This window comes from Heterocephalus glaber, unplaced genomic scaffold (assembly GCF_053883595.1).
Source record: "Heterocephalus glaber isolate CG9 unplaced genomic scaffold, H.glaber_assembly_v1.0 deba00001498, whole genome shotgun sequence".
Classification (NCBI taxonomy): Eukaryota; Metazoa; Chordata; class Mammalia; order Rodentia; family Bathyergidae; genus Heterocephalus; species Heterocephalus glaber.
Window position 1 is genome coordinate 7336149 of NW_028258321.1, and position 21335 is coordinate 7357483.

Here is a 21335-nt window from a genome sequence, read left to right on the forward strand (position 1 = left end):
TCAGGCCCGGCTCAGTTCTGGTCACTGGAGCCTGTGGATGCACACATAGTCACCCTGGTTCTCCCCGAGTTTGTACACTACCTAGAAACTGCACACTTTTCCAACACGACATTCTGCATCCCCTTGCACCCAAAGATCTCAGAGGTGCAGAATATACATAGACTCACATGTGCATAAACCATGGGGAAAATTTCATACAGGTCCGTAAAACAAGCATTCATTTTCCAAAGCAAAGAGATGAGTTGAGTAAGAGCAGAAATGGACAGATGGACAGAGGGAGAAATGCTCCTGTCCTGGAGAAAGAAGGAGGTCTTCTATTTATTTGCATACCTAGGCAGTACCTGTGGAGGTGGAAGGGTGACATGTGGCCCAACGGGTAGCCAAAGAGCAACGAACAGGTAGAGATGGGCAAAGTCCGTCCCAGTCACTGGGGTGGGGCCGGCGGCTCCAGGCTAGCTTACCCGGCATCCGGTGAGGGTCAGTGCGGTCACAAGGAGAGCACCAAGGGGAGGGAGCCTGTGCCCACACAAATTTATTTCTTGACACACAATTTCATTCCCCAAAAAACCTAACCTAGCATTAGGCTTCCTCTCCCAGATGCACACTGTACCACACTCCAGTATGGAGCTGGCTCGACACTAGGCCCACAACCTCATGGATTCTTCACCGTCCTCACGGAGAAAGTTGTTACCACATCCACTGTGCATAGCAGAAAACCAACCGATACAAGTTAAGTGATCCCTCAAGGTCACACAGCCAGTGAGCAGGGCCCGTTCTTCCCCCTGAGCCACTCTGCCCATCCCAGCTGGCTCCTGAGATTGCACCCCAGCCTCCACCCTGCACTGCCCGCCTGCTCTCTGCCTATAGCCAGCAACCTTCCCTTTGCAGCCTGCCCTCCCCTCAACCCAGGGCTCCCAGGCAAGGATGGGTGTTGCTCATTTCCACAGCTTATTCCTTTCATTTGCTCCAAGTCTAACCTGAGCGACCCTCTTGAGGACTTCTAGGGGAGAAGCTAACCAAGGAAATAAACTGCTCCTTCTAGTTACAGAAGCAGAAGGGAACTATTAAAGGCAGTGACGGGACTCGGCCACTTGCAGCCATACAACCTACCCTGCCTGCAAATGCACAACTGCACCAGCATGGCACCACTCAACTGCAGAAGTCACTGTGTACCTCATTAATGAAATGCAAGATCACGGCCCTGCAATCCCACACATCAAGGGCTTACCAGCACGTGCCTTACACAGATCCGCAGACTCCCACCACAGGACTTATTTGGGTTTGGACAAGTTATGTAACTGCTCTGTGCTCCAACACCCTGTGGAGGACAGCAGTGCTCTGGGCTGTAGCCCAAATCAATAAGGAGAAGGCAAAGGACTTTAGGGGTTTTGCTCATTTCTTTGTGGTGCTGGGAATGGAACCCAGGGCCTCATGCATGCTAGGCAAGTGCTCTGTCACTGAGCCATACCTCCAGCCCAGACTTTGGCTCTTCAGCTGGTTACGGATAAGGAACACAAGCCTCCTTCTCCAGCCACAGAAGCCAGGGCACCAACATTCAGGGAAGCAGAGTCCTATCTGTGTTCTGGGAAACCAGCCCTAATTTGCCCAGCCAGAGTTGTAGCTGAGAGAAGGTTTTGCAGGGGAAGGATGCGGACTGGTGCACAGCCTGTCCTCTGGATGCTTTGGGACACCACGTCCTCATCCTCCCCTGGCCTGTCTCCTTCTGGGCAGTCCTGCACTCCTGGGAGGAAGGGCGAAGCTTCCTGAGTGCACACTTCTCCAAGGAAAGTCGGTTTCCCTCACTCCCACAGGCCAGGGCATGAGGAGGAATCTCAAGCAGCCGAAGGTCACTGTCAGCCCAGGTCACAGCAAATCCCCACAGACACGATCGCTGCAGATACTCACAATGCTGACCATGTTTGAGTGCCAATGCCAGTAATGCTCTGGGTATTATGGCTGCGAACACCAATAACCACTGCCGAGATGTCTCTACTAATGCAGCACACCCTACAGTGACTGTCCTCAGTAATGCCCACCACCATGACACTGCTAGAGCTGAGGAATGGGCCATGCTGTCCCCAGAGGCAGGAGCTGGAGCAGTTTCCTGGAGGGCAGAGAAGTGCCTTGTTGCCCTCAGGGCAGGACACGGCTATAAAGATGCCAGAGCCTGAGGTGGAAGGAAGGCCAGTCCATGGAGCCCTCAAGGTCCTCCTCAAGGGAGACAGTCTGCCTCTGCTGTCTCTGGGTTCTAGTCCCTGGACATGCATCTCCTGTTCCAGCCCTACACCTGCAGCCCCGGCGTCAGTTTCTCTTTCCCCTGCAGTTCTGGCCCAAGAGCTGAAGGACACACCTGGGTGTCTGTGCAGCCTGTGCCCGAGGCTGCCTCCTGCAACTGGCCTGCCAGCTGCTTTGCTACCTTGGCCTGATCACAGAGTTGGGCTACATCATCTTGACACATAATTATCTCCCTATTCTTAATCATCCGAGCTGCTCCCTAATGCAAACCGGGCCTGGCTGCTTAGAGGCATCCAAGAGGGGGAGGGCGGAGGTGCCGAAGGTCTGCCTGCTCTCCCTCTCTGCTCTGTCCCTTACCACCCGGTCCCTGGATCCAGGATGGGGCAGTGCTCAGAGAGAGCTGGCTCCCTTACGAGCTTGGCCTCCAGGGCAAGGACAGCTCGATCTGGCCTGGGATTGGTCAAGACGCAGGGTGGCCAGGGCAAGAGAAGGCCCACAGACAGCCGGGCCTGTTCCTTCTTACCACCTGGCTGGGCCCAGAGGTGGGAGGAGACTCTGAGGCCTGCATGAGCCCTCCAGACTCAAGGGTCCCTGCATGGTCTCCCTGTGGCCATGCTGTCACACTGCTGGGGGACGCAGTCCGGACCCAACCCTGCGCTTGTCCCTTCCTGTCCTCATCCCTTCAGGGCTCCTCTCGCTTCCAGGGAGAACCAAAACCCAAACCAAAGCAGGGCCGGAGATGCAGCTCTGTGGTGCCGGCACCTGCTGGCAAGCGCAAGGTCCTGAGTTTGCTCCCCAGTACCGAAAAAACAAAACAAACTTCTGCCATCCTTCCCTGGCCCAGCCCTGGCCTGCTCTCCTGCAACTCCGACCCCTCTACTTAGTCTCCCTTCTGCTACTGTCCTGCTGCCCAGACTGCCTGCCAAAGCTACCCTGCCCTGATGGCCACAGGGCCTTCTGGTCACAAGGTCGCTCTGTCAGATAGGGTTTCGGGCCGCCATTGTCTAGGCAATTCTCCTCAGCCACACAAGGCCCCTCCTCGGAGAGGCTGTCCTGTGGTGAACCCCCCAGCTCCCCGCCTAGCACCGGGCCTGTGGCCAGACCTCCGTCAAGAATGGTATCCAATGGGCCTCTCTGCTCTGTGGGCTCGGCACTTCGCATGCCCCGTTGGGCTGTAAGCTCCTTGAGGCCCAGAATCGTGACTTGCCCTGCTTGGGAATCCACTTCACTGAGCCCTGCAGCCACTGCTCAGGAAGGTTCCCTGAGCTGACCGGACTCAGAGCAATGAATGCGAGCAACTACTCTCCGCCGGCCAGGCCCTGCCCTGTGTGACCATGGCCTCAGGCCAGTGCCCCACCACACCCAGCCTCCCTTCACCGTGGACCCATCAGACCTCTGGCAGTGGGAGGCAGGCGTGGCCCCATGTGGGCCACCAGGACAGAGGACAGAGGCTTCTGTGGCCTCCTTGGAGCCCTGGCTCTGTCACACTCTAATCAATGCCCGTGGCTGACGACAAACCTTAGGGTGTGAGGCAGCCTCTGCCAAAGCTCCCAGGGAGCCAGGGAACTTGGCCGAGGCGGAGCACGGGAAGCCCCAGGGAGAGGCTGGACTTCGGGCCTTTTACGAAGGCCCCGCTCATCACGGGCTGCAAAACAGCCCAATGAGATTCAGTGAGTGGCAAAGGCCGTGGCTGCCAAATGAGTTGCGTGTTTTGGGGGAAGGAGAAATAGAGCCAGACAAGCTGTCTCCCTTGAAACGAGGCCATTAGGGCTTCTGGAAGGAGGCCAGCGGCAGGTCACCGCTGTCTCACCGGGCCGAGGCCTCTCCCACACTCTGCCCCTTGCACTGGAGGCGGACGCTGAGCGCTCTGCCCTCTGCCCAGGCCCAGGGAGTCCAGGTGGTGGCCCAGGAACTGTCAGCTCCGTCTCTGTCTCCATCTTTACTGCCTCACAGTCCCCTCCACAGGGCTCATCCACCCTTGGATTCTTGAAAGAAAAAGGAGCTGCTGCCCGGCCAAGATGCAGAGACAGCAGGTGTGGCTGAGACTGTGCTGGGCCAGTGGGATCCAGAGCTGCCCCTTCCCACTCATCCTTAGAGGATTCTGGTTTGGGGGACACCGTTAAAATAACCCTGCATCCCGCTAAGGACAGGAGGCTGCTACTTCCCCGGTGGGGACTGACAGCCTGGGCGGGAAGCGGGTCTCGGATGCTGGTGTCTGTCTGAATCTGCCAGCCCCATGTCCTGGCTTCGTGCACTGGAAGGGAAGCAGTCACCAGGGGACCCTTGATGTCCCAGCACTTGAGAAGCAGCTTGCCCACGCTCGCCTGCCATGCTCCCCTTTCTGTCTTTCCTCCTCCTCCTCCTCCTCCTCCTCCTCCTCCTCCTCCTCCTCCTCCTCCTCCTCCTCCTCCTCGATTCGTGCCTTATTCCCTCAACTCGAAGCTAACAGCCTGGCCACACCTTGAGGCCTCTGGGGAGGAGGAAGCGGGAGTGGTGTCTGCTCTGACACAGCAGCAGCCAAAAGCAGCCCCACGCCCAGCTCCCCGGTCATTTCAGTGGGAGCTGCGTCCGTGTGTTGCAGAGAGAGGACACCGGGTCAGCTGCATGTGACGTCACCCCTTACCTTCGGGTGGTCTGGGGCCAGCAAGGACAGTGGGCTGACCTGTCATCCTTGAGTGACAGACCAGCTGTCCCCCAGCCTCCCAGACCCTCCCAAGGTAAAGGTTCGTGCCTCTTCTGGCATCCTGCAGGGTAGCTGGGTGAGTCCCATTGGAAGGCCAGGCCGTGAAGGCTGAGCAGATGGTGAAGCTGGTATCCTGACCAGCGCCTCCCTCCTCTCTCCAGGAGCCAGCAGGGCAATGGGGGGATCTGGGCTTTGCCGCTAAAACTGATCTCCCAGCAGAGCAGCTGCAAGGCCAGCGGAAACCGGAGCTCTGAGCCCAAGGACAAAGAACGCAAAGGGGAAGCCAAGGCTCTCCTTCCTCCTACCTTCATCACGTTTCCTCTTCTCACCATTGGAGCGAGGGATCCCCAGGATCCCATTGATGGAGTAGGATCCCACTGGGTCATTGGAGGCGCTGGAAACAGGAGGGGAGGCCGTGCTGGGAACTGGATGAGAGGAAGGAGGAGACACCATGAGGACAGTGGTTTGGATCACACGCCAAAGCCCCAAGGCTGGAGCAGAGCCAGGGTGAGAAGCCCACTTCCTCCCGCCTGCCTCTGCGGCCTGAGGGGGCACACACTGCCACACACTGAGGCTCTTTCCACTCTGTCCAGCCGGCAGGAGGTGGGGACCTGTTAGCCCAGGCCTCCTCTGCACCAACGCTGACTCCATCCAACCCTGCCCGGGAGCCATCTGGAGGGCACGGCTCTTGGGGGTCTCCTGGAGAGGGCCCTCCAGCCCTGGGGCTGGCAAAGCAGCTCCACTTTCCTGTCTCCAAGGCAGAGTCTTTAACAATTGTGATTTAGACTCTGGCCCTTTTAAGATCTCTCTCTCTCTCTCTCTCTCTCTCTGATTCTCTGGGAGATGAAGGCTGGTCCTGAAGGTCCTAAGTTGCCCCTCAAGACATGGACTACTGAGCCCATTAACTGTGCAGTGACCAGCTCAAGCACAGCCTGGCCCAACCCTCTGTCCCAGGACACACTGTAACCCGGGCCTGGTACACAAGGCTTCCTGCCAACCCCAGGAGGGCTGGGACTGGCCATTTCTACTTCCTGCTGGCCAAGAGAGAAGGGGCCAGTTGCTAAGAGGTCCTAGTCCCTCAACCCCCCCACGGCAGCCCCGAGTACCCCAAAGAGAAGTTAGTCGGTGTGAGCCTGGGGCTCACAGGGGTTGGCAGGTTTCTTCCAGACCTGGGCATGTCTAGGAGAGACCTGAGCACAGCTGGAGGAGGCAGAGAGCTACAGAGCACATGAGGTAGTTAAAGAGATCACGACACACCAAGAGAAGAAAGGCCGTACAGGAGGGACTCGAGAGGAGAGGAACAGATGCAGAGCCACATATAGGAGAGGAGAGAGGAGAGGGAGGAGAGAGAGGAGAGGCAGAGAGAAGAAAGAAGAGAGAGGAGGGAGTGAGAATAGATATCAAAGAACGAGGGACAGGTAGGGAGACAGAATCAGATAAAATGCAGACGATAGGGAAGGAGAAGAAGCGCTACAAGCGCAATGTGGAGAAAGAAAGGGAGGACATTAAGGCAGGGCAGAGGCCAAGGGAGCGGCAGAGACGGGGCCCGAGCTGATCTCGCTCAGGAAGACACATGCCTCTAGGAGCTCGGGGAACATGGGGCCTGGACCTCGCTGGAGTGGCCGTGCCCAGGGCTGGTCTGCACTCCCTGCTTCCCGGACAGGGCCAGCCTCCCGACGGCCCGAGCCCTCTTACCGATGGTGTGGCCGGGGGCGCTCACTCCCGTCCCCGCCCCATCCGGCGTTGGGTGGAAAGGCTGCTGAACTTTGGTCCGGATGATCCTGCAATGGCACCACACAGCGTCACACATCACACGCACACCCTGCAGAGCCTCGGCTCTGTCCTCACCCGTCTGTCCCCTGTGCCTGTGTTCACTGCTGCCAGCTATGAGCTTTCCCTGTGAGCTCTGGGCAGAGCTGACTCCTGCCCTGTGCGCTGATTGAATTGTAGCTAGGGTTTTGGTAGCAAGCACTGGGGCAGCGGGCCTAGCGGGGCACAGCGTCTTCTCCCTGCCTGGGATGTGGAGCCCGGTTCTCCATTTTTCCCTCCTCAGCTGCATACATGCAGCCCTGGGTGCCAGGACTTCTTGGGTCTGGAGATGATTTTGGAGCTGGCTCCTCCAGAGCTGGGGAGAGGTGTGCTTTCCCCATTCCTGAGCCAGGGAGTGTGGGGAAGGCTGGGCCCAGGGGACACTGGTCGGGGTCCCTTTGCCATGGCCACGCCTTACACAGCCTCCTCCTGAGCCCAGGACTGCCCTGAAGTCAGAGCCCCGCGCGTGCATCTGCCGCCTCCTTCTCAGGAGCCCTTCTCGGTCCCAACCTCTTTACCTGCCTGGCAGAAGGGCTCGGTGCCTGAGGGGCAGGGAGTCAAGTCACACGCGGCCCCACTGGGATGAGCCTGCCTTCCAGTGACGCTGAAGACCCAGGGCTCAGGGGCCCTCGAGGTCTGCGCCGGGGCCCGGCTGAGGGAGCACCCTCTGTGCTTGGCCCACGGCCTCTCCGACAGCACCGCTCCTCCCACAGAGAGGCTCAAGCCAGGCTCACCCCTGCTGGGCAGGTGAGCAGCACACTGTGGCCCCTGGAGCTTCAACCAGCGCTGCCTGAGAGCCTGCTGGCCACAGGGGTGAGGAACAGCTCTCCCTGGGAAATGGAAGGGCGGGGCGGGTCACCAGGGAGGGCGTTGACAGAGCGCCAGAGCACCCAGAGGCGCCGTGGGGAGGGAGGGCGCCCCGTTCTGCCTCTGCCACTGGGAGGCCACATCGCCTTAGGCTCATCACTCAGCCTCTCTGTGCCTCAGTCTCTTCACGTGTGAAGCCAAGGGCTGGAATACAGGGTCTCTGAGGCCTCTCTCTCCAGCAGGAGCAACACGGCTCCGGCTCTGAGGGGAGCAGACCAGGGAGAGGAGGGCTGTGTCGAAGGTGCTGGGGAGGTGGAGGGCAGTCTGGGGCCAAGCGAGAGGAGGGCTGCAGGGCTCCGGCCTTGGCAGCGGGGGCCCGGTGTGGGGGGAGGGGCGGCAAGGCTGAAAGTGAAGGCAGCCGCTTCCCGTGTGTCAGTCAGCGACCTGGCCCAGTGCTGTGTGTGTTTCCTCATTGACCCGCACCTTCCTTAGCCCTCATGGTAACCTGCACAGCAGGGTGCTCATCCTCATTCCGCAGGTGGCAAAGCAAAGCCGGTGAGGCCACAGTTGTCTTAGGCTCGCACTGCCGCTAGTGGCAGAATCTGGATTCAGACTCCTTCCAAAACATAAGAGCCGGGTGTAGGGCGTCTTAAACCACGAGCACTTTCTCAAACCAGAGGACAGCTGAGCACACGGATCCCAGGAAACTGTGTCTGGGCAGTGTGGAATAAGGAGCTGCATGCAGGGAAGGAAAGGAAGAATTTGCAAGATACCACGGAGGCAGAAGGGTCAGGACTTGACAACTAACAGGAGCTAAACCAGGCTGTACAACCTCAGCTGCATGTCACTGGAAAAGGCTCTGGAGCGGTGACTGGGTTTGTAGGAAGTGGTGGTGTGGGTCTTAGACATGCGCATGTGAGGCGCACACAGCCAGCATGACACACAGCAGAGAGGGGCCTTGGAGGAGTCTCCCACAGGTGTGTCGAGAGGGCTGACAGGCCACAGGGCGGACGCAGCAGAGCCTGTATGGTACAAAGTGCTCTCACCTAAGTCACAAAGAACATGTTAAGAAGAACGCGAGAGATGAATAGAAAAAGAGAGCGCGGTATTTACACACAACGGAGTACTACTCAGCCATAAAGAAAGACGAATGAGTCATTTGTAGGAAAATGGATGCATCTTGAGACCATAATGTGAAATAAATCAGACACACAGGCTTTAAAATCACATGCTTTCTCTCATATGAGAAACCCAAAATATAAGTAAAGAGCAGAATAGGAAGTAGAGAGATTCAGTAAATCTTTCTCAAATGGGAAGAGACCAACAGAGGGAAAAGGGGGGAGGGGAAGGGGATGAAGGAGGGATGAAGAAGCCGGGCGTGGTTGCGCACACCTGGAATCCCAGCACTGGGGAGGCAGAGGCAGGAGGATGGCTGTGAGTTCGAGGCCAGCCTGCTCTGCAAAGGGAGACCCCCGTCTCAAAAGCCCCCAAAAAGAAAAAAGGAATTAACATGTGTTATGTACATACAGCGACTCCACACAAGGAGCGTGATGCTGTGTAGTACAGACACGTGCTGACCAAGAGAGGAGCACAGGGTCCAGGCAGGACGAGTCAGCGAGCAGGAGCGGTCAGCATGTCAGTCAGAGGACAGTCCTGGCTGAGGACTGGAGGGAGGGTGTTCCAGGGCAGCAAGGACCCGGGAGAGTTTGGCGGCTGAGGAGGAAAAACCAGTGCAAAGCAGAACGAGTGGGGGACAGAAGGTCTGCAAAGGAGGGGTGTGGTGGGCACGCTTGCAAGGCCGGCATTCTGTGAGGCCGAGGCGGGAGGACCAGAAGCTTGAGCCCAGCCTTGACAACGTAGGCACGTACCGAGATTTAGGGAAGATCCCGGGGTTCAACCCCCAGCACTCCTCATTCCAACCACACACACACGCAAACAGCTTCCGAGCTTGTAGCTCTCAGCCAGCGGAAGGTGAGGTCACCTCAGAAGAGGGGGGGAGAAGGTTCGGAGCCTGATCAGCCCAGGAAATATCGAACAGTAGCTGAGGGCAGCAGAGACACATCTACAGAAATCTAGAGGCACTGAGGCCCCAGAGCAGCTGTTCTGACTGGTGGCAGCACAAGCTTCTAGGGCCTCAGGGCCTGCGGCAGCTCTGCTTGAGGGCATGGGCTCTGGATTAGGAGAGCCCTGGCTGGGGCAGGCTGGGGCAGATAACTGGGCGGGCTGCTGGGGTTTCTGTCTTCGTTACCCAGAGCCTCTGACCCCTGGAGCACTGCTGTAGATTTAGCTGAGGCAGCAAGTGATGGAAAATCACTACTCCCTGACAGCGGCGTGGTGGTGCACGGGAGCAGGGCTGGGCGAAGCGCCTGCTGCAAGTTACTAATGCACTTGTGTCCATCCAGGATCCCAGCGGCAGGCACTTGCCACGTCCCGCAGGGGCCACAGGGAATTTAAGAGCTGAGGTCTTGGAAGCCCGATGGTCACCCCTGCACTCCTGCATCCCGCATACAACTATTCGGCCCATGGGGATTTGGGAATTCCCTCTCGGGGCTGAAGGAGGAAGTGAAACAGATGCGGAAGATGATGCTACTGCCTGACAAGATGACACTACTGCCCACGTCCCTCCCCTCCCAGCCCTCCTCGTCCTCTTCCTTCTCCTCCTGCTTCTCCAGCTCTTTGCTGTGCGTGGCTCCACAAGTCGGCCGAACACATTTCGGTCCTCCATGGCCCCAGCTGGAGGTCCAGTCCCCACACAGGGGCCCTGGCGGCCACCTCTGCACCTGGGTGCTGGCTGTCATTCCCCATTCTCACGGAAGGACTGGGTACTGCTCCCCACCCCCTCCCCAGGAAGCTTTCCTCCACAGGGTGCTCTTTTCTTCCCCATTTCAGATGGGAGCGTGCCTTCCCAGCGGACGGCCTGTGCCCACCATGGGGACTCCCGGGCTCTTAAAGACCGCCCCATCCACAAGGGTGTGAGAATGGCAGAGGGAATTGGCTCCGGGCTCAGTCTTCCTAAGTTGCAACCCCAGCTCTCTTACTTACTGCCCAGGAAACCCTTGGTGATTTCTTATTCCCTCACCTATAAAACATGATAATACTGTTCTGCACTCCCTAGGACTACAGTGAGGATTCAGTAGGATAACACATGTAAACGATTAGTATGATAGTTGGCTCACTAATGCCCACTAGCATTATTATTCCTATGAGTGACCCCTAGGCCGGGCTGCTTTCAGCTTAGGGGCTGAGCCTGGTAGGCAGGATGGCTCCCTCCCAATATGCCCTGGCTTGGCATTGCAGGGGCTACCGAGACGCTGGAAAGAGCACTGGATATACAGGAAGCAGCAAGAGCCACCCTAAAGAGAAGTTATCTCAGAAAGACTTGACAAGACAGACTGGGGACTGGATCAAACCCCACCTGAGCTCTGCAAGAAGGACCCACAGAGCACACAGCAATGGCAGGGTGGAGGCAGGCTCTAGAGCAAAGGATGTTGAAGCAGAGGTGGACAGACAGGTCACAGGCTCTTTGGTTAAATTCCCAGGAAGCCCCCTCTCACTAGCTTGGGACTGCAACAGTCTCAAGGCTCTGTGGGTTGGAAGGCTTCTGTGAGGGAGTCTCCCAGCAAGCTGTTCGCTCATGAAGACAGAGGAGCGCTCCACCTCCCAAGAAGGCACTAGAGACCCCAACACCTCTTCTGCTTCCACCTCCTCCTGCTCCTCCTCCTTCCCTGGCATTGCTTCCTCTGTGCTTCCTTCTCTGTCTCTCTCCCTCTTTCTCTGTCCCCTTTGTCTGTCTGTCCATCTCCCTGCACCCTGAAGTCCCACTGTGGCTGTGTGAGTTTATTGATTCCTGGGAGCTGGGGGAAGCAGGAGGCAGGGCTGGGGTGCAGGCTCAGGGATGGAAATAGAAGGCTATAAATTATTTGTGACAGGAAAGCAATAGTGGCAGAGTGCTGAGCACAAGTCCTGTGTCACTATTAGATTCCTTTTAGCCTGATGACACTGTAAAAAAGGTTAAGTGTCTGCTGGAATCGTACACCTGGGGGCCGGGGCAGCCTGGGAGCAGAACAAGGCACTGAGAGCAGGTATATCAATTCTCCAGGCCAATAATATTCCTCTCATTGATCGCCACGCAAAGTTCAAAAATCTCATTACAGCCAGGCAGACCGGGAACTTTTTACAAATCAATAGAATGATATAATGTATGTATACTTAGTACAAATGTATCTATTCATCTATCCATCCATCCACGGTCTGCCTCAGGGTTTCCACGTGAACCTACCCATCATATTATGTTATGTTGCGTGTGATATCATGGTGCATTATATTATATGATAATGAACGGTGTGCAGAAACTCCCCGAGGTGGTGGCAGAAGAGGTCCAGTTGGCACTGGTGCCCTCAGACAGCTCACCGTGGAAGGGATAAGCATGTCCAGAACTGGGCTGGCCAGGGTTTCTGGGGCCCGTGCTTCCTCAGCAGAGTCTCCAGTAACCACTGCTGTCTACTGGGTGTTTGCTATGTGCTAAGCAGCGTTCTCAGTGCTTGAAACAAGTAGTTCACTTCATTCTCTCAGGAGCCCGTTCTGCAGATGCGGAGCGCTGTACCTTGCCCAAGGTCGTCCATTGCAAAAATGCCAAATCTGGAATTTGAATCAAGCAGACTACCCTAGGGCCCACACCTTTCATCACTACGCTGTACTGCTTGCAGGGAAAGACATCAAAAGCCCAGAATCTAAGCTCCTGGGTTCTACTTCCAGTTCCATGTTGCGTGAAAAGAAGGATAAGGGGCCTTGTATCAAAATGAGAAACAAAAAAGGACTGAAGATGCAGATGGATGTGAAAGCCCTGGGTTCAATTTCCAGTACTGCCAAAAGAGAATAAAAGAAGAAAGAAGAGAAATTATTTTTGGGGGGGCTGGTAGTGGGGATTGAACTTGGGACCTTGAGCTTTCGAGGCAGGCAGCAGAACCACTGAGCTAAATCCCGGCCCCAAGAAAAGAAAAGAAAGATCAATCAATCATCAATCTGTGTAGCTGCTTACACCAGACTTCCTTCCCAACTTTGGAATCACTCCTAGAGGAATGGCACGCTGGCCCCAGACTGGTCACATCTGCTCAAAAGGCCTCAGAAGAAAGATGTAAAGTGCCTACTACATAAGCACAAATCACCTTAAATTGTCCTGGACGGCCTACTTTACAGTCAGCAGAATGTACTAGAGCCTGGTATGGGAAAGGTCTGTCCTGATTTGGTAAATCAGAGGAACTCAAAGGTGGAAAGGTTTCAGGTAGCTGCCCCTCTGCCCACTGAGCCAGGCAGGTGGGGTGAGACTCTGCCAGTGACTTTGAGTTGCCTGGGCATCATAAGCTGAATCATTCTAGAAAGCAGATATATTTGCTTAAGCAAAGGACATTTTCCCAATTAATGCAGGTAATTGCTCAAGCTGGAGTTTTTGAGAGCTGTCTGTGTCAGGCACTTTTATCCTCGGCTTGGCCCTGAGACAGGCCAGCTACACAAAAGCTGGGGACCTTCCACAGCAGAACTTCTAGTGATACATTATAGATTACCCAAGAAGCTGTTTTTTTGGTACTGGGGATCGAACTCGGGACCTTGCGCTTGTGCGGCAGGTGCTGGAACCACTGAGCTACATCCCCGGCCCCATACCCAAGAAGTTTTTAACTCTCCTGAAAATGGTCTCTTCTCCAAGAAACTCTAAGGAACTGCAATCTCCACTTCATACATCCCAGGAACTGAAAACCTGAAATGTACTTCCTCCTGCCACAGGGACCCACAGGACAGAGCACCCTCCTGCACCGGCCTCCTGCCTACAGCCCTGGGGGCCTTGGTGCACACCCTGCTTCTGTGGGTGCTGAGGTTAGCAGTGTCTTCCCGGGCTTGCTCACAGGTCCTGCAGCTTCAGATTGGACAACTGGCATGTGTCAGGGTCCTGTGCATGGGAAGAGCCACTGACCAGGGCCAGGCTATTCCTCAGAGCTGGGGGCAGGACCTTCCTTGCGGGCTGCAGCAGGACACAGCTGGAACACACAGGTTCCAGGTAAGCAGGTTCCTCCCAAGCATGCCCAAGGCTTCTGCCTCAGTTGTTGCCTCTCAGAAGTCACAATTAAACTCCAAGAAATGAGGGCTGGGCCTAGCATGTGCAAGGCCCCGGGTTCAATCCCAGTACTAAGGGGGAAAAACCTCCAAGAAATGAGAACCTTACCAAAAATCTTGCAGAAGGGTGTCTTCAAACTGTTGTCCTTGAACTACCTACATGGGTATTTGCTAAGACGCAAACCCCCGGGTCCCTCCTGTGACCTCCTGAATTAGATGTTCTGTTCTGAACACTCCAATGAGAAGACTCACTTAAGCTGGGAGGTGAGAATAACCCTGCTGGCTATCAGCGTACAGGAGCCCCTCGGAGAGAAGCTGAGGAGGCCTCAGTGAGCTCAGGAAGACCCTTACTTCTCTTGGTCTGCTAATCCTGACTCCAACCCACTATCACCCAAATTCAAGAAACTATCAGTCTCTTTGTGAAACTAAGCCAGAGGTTAAAAATAAAATCATTTTAGTTTTTGTACATCCCAGGATGGCAAATTCCCAGTGGTTTCTAGGATACCAGGCATATTTGCTGCATTGACTTAGTCTTCTAAGACTGGCGCTGAGGTGAAAATCCATCCCTGGGAGCCCAGGCAGGGACAATTTACTAGGCTAGATGGGCCATGGGGCTGGCCCAAGGGGGCAATAGTGAGGGTTTATATGATGAATGGTAAGCATATGGATTGATTTAACTTCAAGATATGCATAGGTTTAAAAATTAAGGGGCAATGTGTTTAACTAACCATTTGGAAACCAGTCTGTGGTGGATGCCAAGCCCAGAGCGTGACCAGACTGGCTTTTCGTGCCACAGCCCTGCCCTCATCTGTCAGGGCTCCCACAAGAGTCGAGGTGACCAGCTGTCCACCCCATGGTCCTGCCTGGGGGCAGAGGCTGAAGGGCTTCCCCATACAATGGTGAATGGGTGCAGCCGGAGACTCAGGCTGGGCCATCCCTCTCCGCCCCGCAGACCGGATCGTCCACCGCTGCAGCAGCAGTCGTAGGACCCTCGAGAGCACTGGGCTCCCCCCGCCCAGTTAGTCACTCCCACGCTCAGAACAGCCCATCAGCCCTCTCTGTCTCCTGAAAGAATGTGATGTGGCTAAACCCCAGGACTGGCTCCTCCTGCCTACAGGATACATTCAGAAGTCCTCAGCCTGCCCTTCCCACAGCTTTCCAACTGGCTCCTCCATCCCCTCCTCCCTGAACAGTCTGCACGGAGCTGAAATAGTGTTTCTTTGCTTCCTCAGTTCACACTGAGTCTCCCTGGACTCTGAGCTCTGCAAGGGTAGGCGTCACGTCCACTTTTCCTGTCACCTAGCACCCGGGCCTGGCATAATGTAAGTGCATAGTAGCTATTTGTTGAATGACAAATAAATATTATTATCAGTAACATATGCTCACTGTGTACCAGGAACTATGCTAAGCACTTTACATAGACCACTTAATTCTCATAAGTACCGATGAAGACTGTTATCTCTGCTCTACAGACATGGAAGCAGAGGCCCAGAGAGGTTAGGGAGCGTGCCTCTGGTCACACAGCTGCTAAGTAATAGAGCTAGAAGTTTTTTCCCCAATGCTAGAGATATGATGCTAGGTAAGTACTCCTCTGCTGAGCTACATCCCAGAGGCAGTACTTAAACCTTTACTTGAACCACTCCAGAAACTATGCTGCTAACCACTATGTAGAATTAGCCAGTCATATCAAGAACAGATGGTAGAATCCATGAGATGCTAAGCCTCAGCTGAAGAGCAGCATAAAATAATAGTTAAAGTAATAACTATCATTTACTTCATATCCACTATATGACGGGCATTGCAATAAAATGTATTTTGTCATTCAAATCCTAACTACAACTCTGTCAACACTGCTTTGCCTCTGTTTTATCCGAGAGACATGGAAAGGTGAAGTGACTTGCCCATGGTCACAGGTACTGGCCAGACCTGGGTCCTGCCTGGGACTCCAGTGTCCAGAGCTGAAAGACCTCTCTGACACCTTCATATTCATATTCATATTCATATTCATGGTGTTTATTACCTACTTGAGCTTGAACAATTTTTTTCCAGTCTTTTCACCTCCCCCATCTGGACAACCGAGCAAATGTATAGGTAGACAATTAGCTGATATGACACAAGGCTTTGATTCTTTTTTTTTTTTTTGGTACTGGGGATCGAACTTGGGACCTTGTGCTTGCAAGGCAGGCGCTGGAACCACTGAGCTAAATCCCCGACAATGGCTTTGATTCTTAACATGAGTACCTTCTCCAGTGTGTGTGCCACAGTTTATTCGATAAACATCATGTTTGCATAACAAATAAACCATAACTTTCAAATCGTGTGCACAATGACATGACAATATTGCATGTAGATACGTCTGTTGCTTTGCTTTGAGAAACTATTTCTATGATCCGCGCATCTTTATATTCACGCTTGCGCTAATGCATTGATCCAAGATTTATAGTGGAGATATCTATCAAAATCTATTTCATGAATATCAGCCACCAGATTATGCCCATTTCGGGCTAATACGTAAGTCTCAGTGAGGCTGGCACCCACCCCTGTGCCCTTCTCAGGGTGTCTGAGAGTCGCACATCACAGCCGTATTTTCGGATTGGCCCCTGCACCAGTTCTTATGTGTGTAACTCTGCACTTGTGTACCTGTGTGTCTCTGTGGCCAGGATGGGGTGGGGTGGGGATGTGGAAATGAGAGAATTATTAAATGCCAAGTAGATGTGCAATAAATTCCATTGATTTTATAAACTCCAACTTGTCTTCAGTCTCCTTCCATTCTTTATCCTGGGGGCATTGCAACAAAAACCTATTTTAAATACCTTGGCTTCCTCATTCCCCCTCCCCAAAAGAGTGTCAATATTTTATTTGGATTTTTAACTTCGCTCCATAACAGTTGTTTGACCTCCTGACTCGTGCAAGTCACATAAATTCTGGGACTTTATTCAGGAGCCATGTTTCTGCTATTGAATAAGCAATTTGGGAGGGTGAATTAATGACTTGTGCTGTTGCTGGAAAGTCCCTGAAGAAATATTAAAATTGCTTGCAGACTGAATCGATACTCAGTGAATGCCCAGCAAGAGGGCTTCGGCTCTGGAATGGCCACAGAAGGCAGGAGTCGGAGGGGAACTCCTGCACCCAGCTTGGCAGGCTCCTCCACCCATCTTTCCCCTCGTCCCTGGAGCTCTGTCATTTTGCGTAACAGCCAGGTCTTATTAAACCCTAGCCAGGACAGAGCTGATTTGTCCCATCTCAGGGAGCAGGCTCAGGGGACAGTTTACTCTCTTACCAGCAACCACAGCCCCGAGGCCTCATCGGAAGCCTGGCTATGGTCAGACAGCAGGCTGGTGCTGTCTGCGGGCTCGCTGCTCTGGGGGAGCTGCTGCCGGTCACTTCCTGGGGTGTGCGGCAGGCTGGGTGCCTCAGTGCTGGCTGCGCCTTTGTGCCTTTGCATGTGGGGGTCTAGGGGATGGCAGCTTGGACTGTGCTGTGTGTCGCTGTGCAGCTCGGTGTGCTGACATTCTGGCATCGGATGGCAGGTCTGTGACTTGGTGTTTCGTGGGATTGTGTCCTCCAGGTGCTTGCTTTGTGTAACACTGAGCGGGAGGACTTGGCGTATTGTTTGGTGGCAATGCCCGTGTTTCCGCCTTGAATCACTGTGTCCATCGATCGTGTCTGCGTCTTTCCATTCAGGACGCATGTCCCAGAGCTTAGGTCAGCGGTGTCTCCGAGCCGACGTGCGCTGAGTAATGACGTTGGGCCTGGGTGGTGGCTCAAGTCTTGCGACTTGCCGTCATCTCCTTGCAGGGTGCTCGTGGGTGAGTGGGCCCACGCTTCGACTTTTTAGCGCTCTCTGGCCAGTCACTGGGAGGTGGTCCAGAGTGGGGTGTTCCAGAAATGCACAGCGATCTCTTCTGATGACGAAAGGAACACTTAGGCCTCCTGCTGGCAAACTGCCACCGCTCCACAAACAGTTCTGACTCCACCATACTAGGGCTGGGCTGCCTGCCCTACATGCACTTGAGGGGCGGAGCCCTGGGCAAAGCTCAGGTCCCAGTGAGAGTGGGGGGATGGGTGGGAGCAGAGCCCCAGTCCCAGTGGGGATGACAGCAGGAACTCTAGTTCCAAGAACTCCTACCCCTCTCCGCCCCGTGGCACTGGCCAGATGCATCTTCCTCCCAGTGTCCCTGATGATGTGGCTCAGGAGCAGCCTGCACGGAGGCCACATACCACGGGGGATGCAGGGACAGGTACTAGCTGTGACCATCCACTGGGGTGCTAGGGCCTTGTTCTGTGCTTCTAAGTAACAATGTGAATTCATAGTGAGGCATGAGACTGTGAAACACATGAATTCTCCAAGAGAGTGCCCACACTCTCTTGTGAAGTGTGAAGTGGAACTGTGGCTCATGGGTTTCAGAGCCAGTATTCATGGGTTCAAAGCTTGGGACCTTGAGCAAGTTATTTAACTTTTCAACACTCCAGCTGCCTTATCTATGAGCAATCCTATAAAGCCCTGTGGGGTTGTTCATGAGGCTTAGATCAATTAGTGCACATAACACGCTTCTAATAGCTCCTACTGGAGCCAGCACTGGTCAGCTCTGCTTGTAATGATGGTGGTGATGAATAGAAGGGCTTATTACACACTGCAGCCTTGATGGGCGAATATATGTACAGAAGTGTGTAAAGTCCCTAAAACCCTAAAATAAATCAAGGTGTGTGTGCATGTGTGTGATGCTGCCTGGTAGCATTGGCCGGGGGCAGCTCCCTCCCTAGCTTCCATCCATTTGTGTAGGGCGGGGGTTGGTGGAGGCCCCACTGCCCAGCTCCACCCCAAGGCAGCAGCCAGCTCTGTGGTGGTGCAGGGCCGGAAAGAAAGACGGCAGCCCTCTGCAAGTTCTACGCTTATTGGAAAACAAACAAACAAACTTCGAGGATGACTGAGCTCTCAGGATCCTGATCTGGCTTATTAAAAACTGTCCTTTCTAATTTAAAAAATCTCGACCTTTAGCAGCTAATGGGTACAAACAAGGAATAACGGGGTGCAGGTACTAAGTCTGAGAACTAAAGAAGGGTAAGGCAGGGACTGTTCAGTTGCCAGGTAAGCGACTGTAAGACAGCTGGGTGTGGATCTTCACAAGTTCACCGAGCTGAGCTTGGTTCCTGAGCTAAGGCAAAGGGGCAGGGAGGACACAGGCAAGAGTGGAACGAGACCTCCTCAGCCTGGTCCCGGGGGTTCCACAGTGCGGTGGCAGGCAGGTCTCTGTCCAGTGGGCAACTTGGGTTTTCATCTCTGCTCTTAATAAGCACAGGGTGAATAGAATCTGTGGTTGTCCAGTTGCTTTCAGACATTGCACCGGATAAATTAATCTCAAAATAAATTTTGCTTCTTACATTTTTTTCTTAAGGTCACTTTCCCCTCAGCGACAGGAGTACCAACAAGGATTATCAAATGCCCATGTTTCCCAGGAATGCCCAGACACGCAGGACAACCACCAGCAGGTTGGTTGAATCCATCAAACATCTGCTCCCGGCTCTCTCTTCATCTTCATCCCATCTCCATTCTCTCTCTTCCTTGCCTCTTTCTGCTCCCTCTCTTTCCTCTCCCTCTCGATGGCATTTAAGAATCAAAGGAACCTTCAAACCTATCACATAAGGATTTTTCCCCACTACCATTTCATTTTATCTTTTTAAAAAAAAGCTCCAAAATGCAAAGCACTACAACCATGAAAATGCCATGAAGCCTGGAAAATGCCAACCTTCAACTCCTCAGGAAACAGCAGGCTCATCCCAGAGGAGGGTGTGTACTTGTACAACACACACACACACACACCAGCCTGGGCTTACAAAGTGGACAAACCAATTCTGCTCAATGATCAGAGAACTGAGTTACAGAGATGTTTTTCCCTGGAGAACACACAGAGCAGACTCCCTTCCTAAGTCCAGCTGGGCCCCCAAGACACCATAGTCCTCCCTGGTGTGCACCACATACAACTCTGTTCAGAGAATATCCTTTTGGCTCTTCAAGCTGTCTTATTTAAAAGATTTCAATATTTGTATACGCACAAATTACACACATTGACACAGACACATAACAACAAATACACATTTGATTGTTACTATTGCAGTAAGAATAACTAGCATTTATTGAGCCCTTAGAATCTGCCAGGTGCAATTCCAACTAGGTTTACATGGAAATGGTTCATTTAACCTCCAGAGAACACAGGCAAGCCCTGCATGAGTATCCCCTGTTACAGGAGTAGGGAAACTGGGTCCAGAGGGGACCTGAGATTGGTCCATAACCATGCAGCCAGGGTCTGGGAAGCCAGATGCGAAGTCTAACACTTTATCTCCAGAGCCTTCCTCTATTCTTGCACTATGCCGCACAGATTTATGTGAATTTCCTAGCACATAGCAGGTGTTTAGTAAAGATTTTCTGAACAGATAAATGAAAAAAAATGAATGGCTATGTCTATCAAGAACCTGATAAGTTTCCCTTAAGATGGCAAAGTGGGCTTCCTGATGGAAGCCAGGCCCAATGGACAGCTTACATGTACTTGGACAAAGGCATCTCCCTCCTGACCAGTGTTCAGGGAGGGACTGGGCCCTGGGCTTCGCTTGTGTAGATGCTGCTTGCCCTCACCACTGGCCAGCCCAGCCTCCCTGCAGAGCAGAAATCATACCCAAATGCATCATCAAACATGCATTCTAGAGCCAGGGCTTTAGCTCAGTGGTTCTGCTACCTGCCTCAAAAGCACAAGGACCTGAGTTCGATCCCCGGTACCAAAAAACAAAACAAAACATGCATTCTAACTGAAAAGCTGTTTCCAAGAATATTTTTTCTCTGGAAACAAATGTTTCTCAATGTGTTGATTCTGTGCCTGGATGAAAATGGAGAAATCCAATTAGGTGGATGTTTCTAAATCACCAGATTTTTGGCATCACATAGACAACCTTTATAGATGCTTGACTGAAGCTTTTGGTTTCCATCCAGATGTTTGGGAGTTGCCATGGTCATTAGCCTGTTTGTCAGCAAGTGCCCATGCATTTCGAAGACACATAAATGAACACTAAAGAGGAAAAGAGTAACCCAGAATAAAACAGACTAAAGAGGACAAGGGTAGCAGTTATACGCAAAATCAGTCAGGCACGCGGTGCTCTGGGAGGGAGCTACCACCTTGGAGATGCCTTAAAATGTGGATCCAGCTCACAAGAGACTCATGTGCTTAAAGACCTCTAAAAACCTCATACGGCTGTATCCTGGGCCGTCTACAGCACCAAACTGACCTGATCCCTGTGCGGCAGAACTGGTGATCAATCCCAGGTCCAGCACAGTGAGCTGTCTGCCTGCAGTGGGTGCGACCAACACCAGCTCTCTCCTTAGATGCTCTCTGGTGCCTGCGTGCCGGGCACGGGCGGTCTCTACCCACTGCCGGTCCAGGGTGAAGGTCCTGCAAAGCTGGGTGTAAATCTGACTTGCGACTTTGTCCACATACCTCTGTTTGAGATTTAGCACTCTGCCTTCTCTCATTGCTCCTACCTCCACATCTTCTCTCTCCCTGTTTTAATACTATTTACAACTCCCTCACTCGTACAGCAGCACAGCTATCTTTCAGTGTCTCTAACTAATACACCCAAATGATTTTTCTTACCCAGGCTTTCTCTCCCCTCAACTTAATTTATGTTTTAGTAAATAGGCACGTTAGAT

The 21335-nt window shown here is 53.5% G+C and overlaps 1 protein-coding gene across 6 annotated transcripts in view; it reads right to left on the minus strand.

Annotated features, from left to right (window-relative positions):
- Pax2 (paired box 2) overlaps window positions 1-21335 on the minus strand; it is a 78394-nt gene that overhangs the window by 35226 nt on the left and 21833 nt on the right. For all 6 annotated transcript variants that reach the window (XM_087185838.1, XM_087185837.1, XM_087185841.1 and 3 more), the window contains 2 exons: window positions 6614-6699; window positions 5224-5343 (listed from right to left, as the gene is read on the minus strand). In XM_087185838.1, coding sequence (XP_087041964.1) covers window positions 5224-5343; window positions 6614-6699 — 206 coding nt within the window. The remainder of the gene's footprint in view (window positions 1-5223; window positions 5344-6613; window positions 6700-21335) is intronic.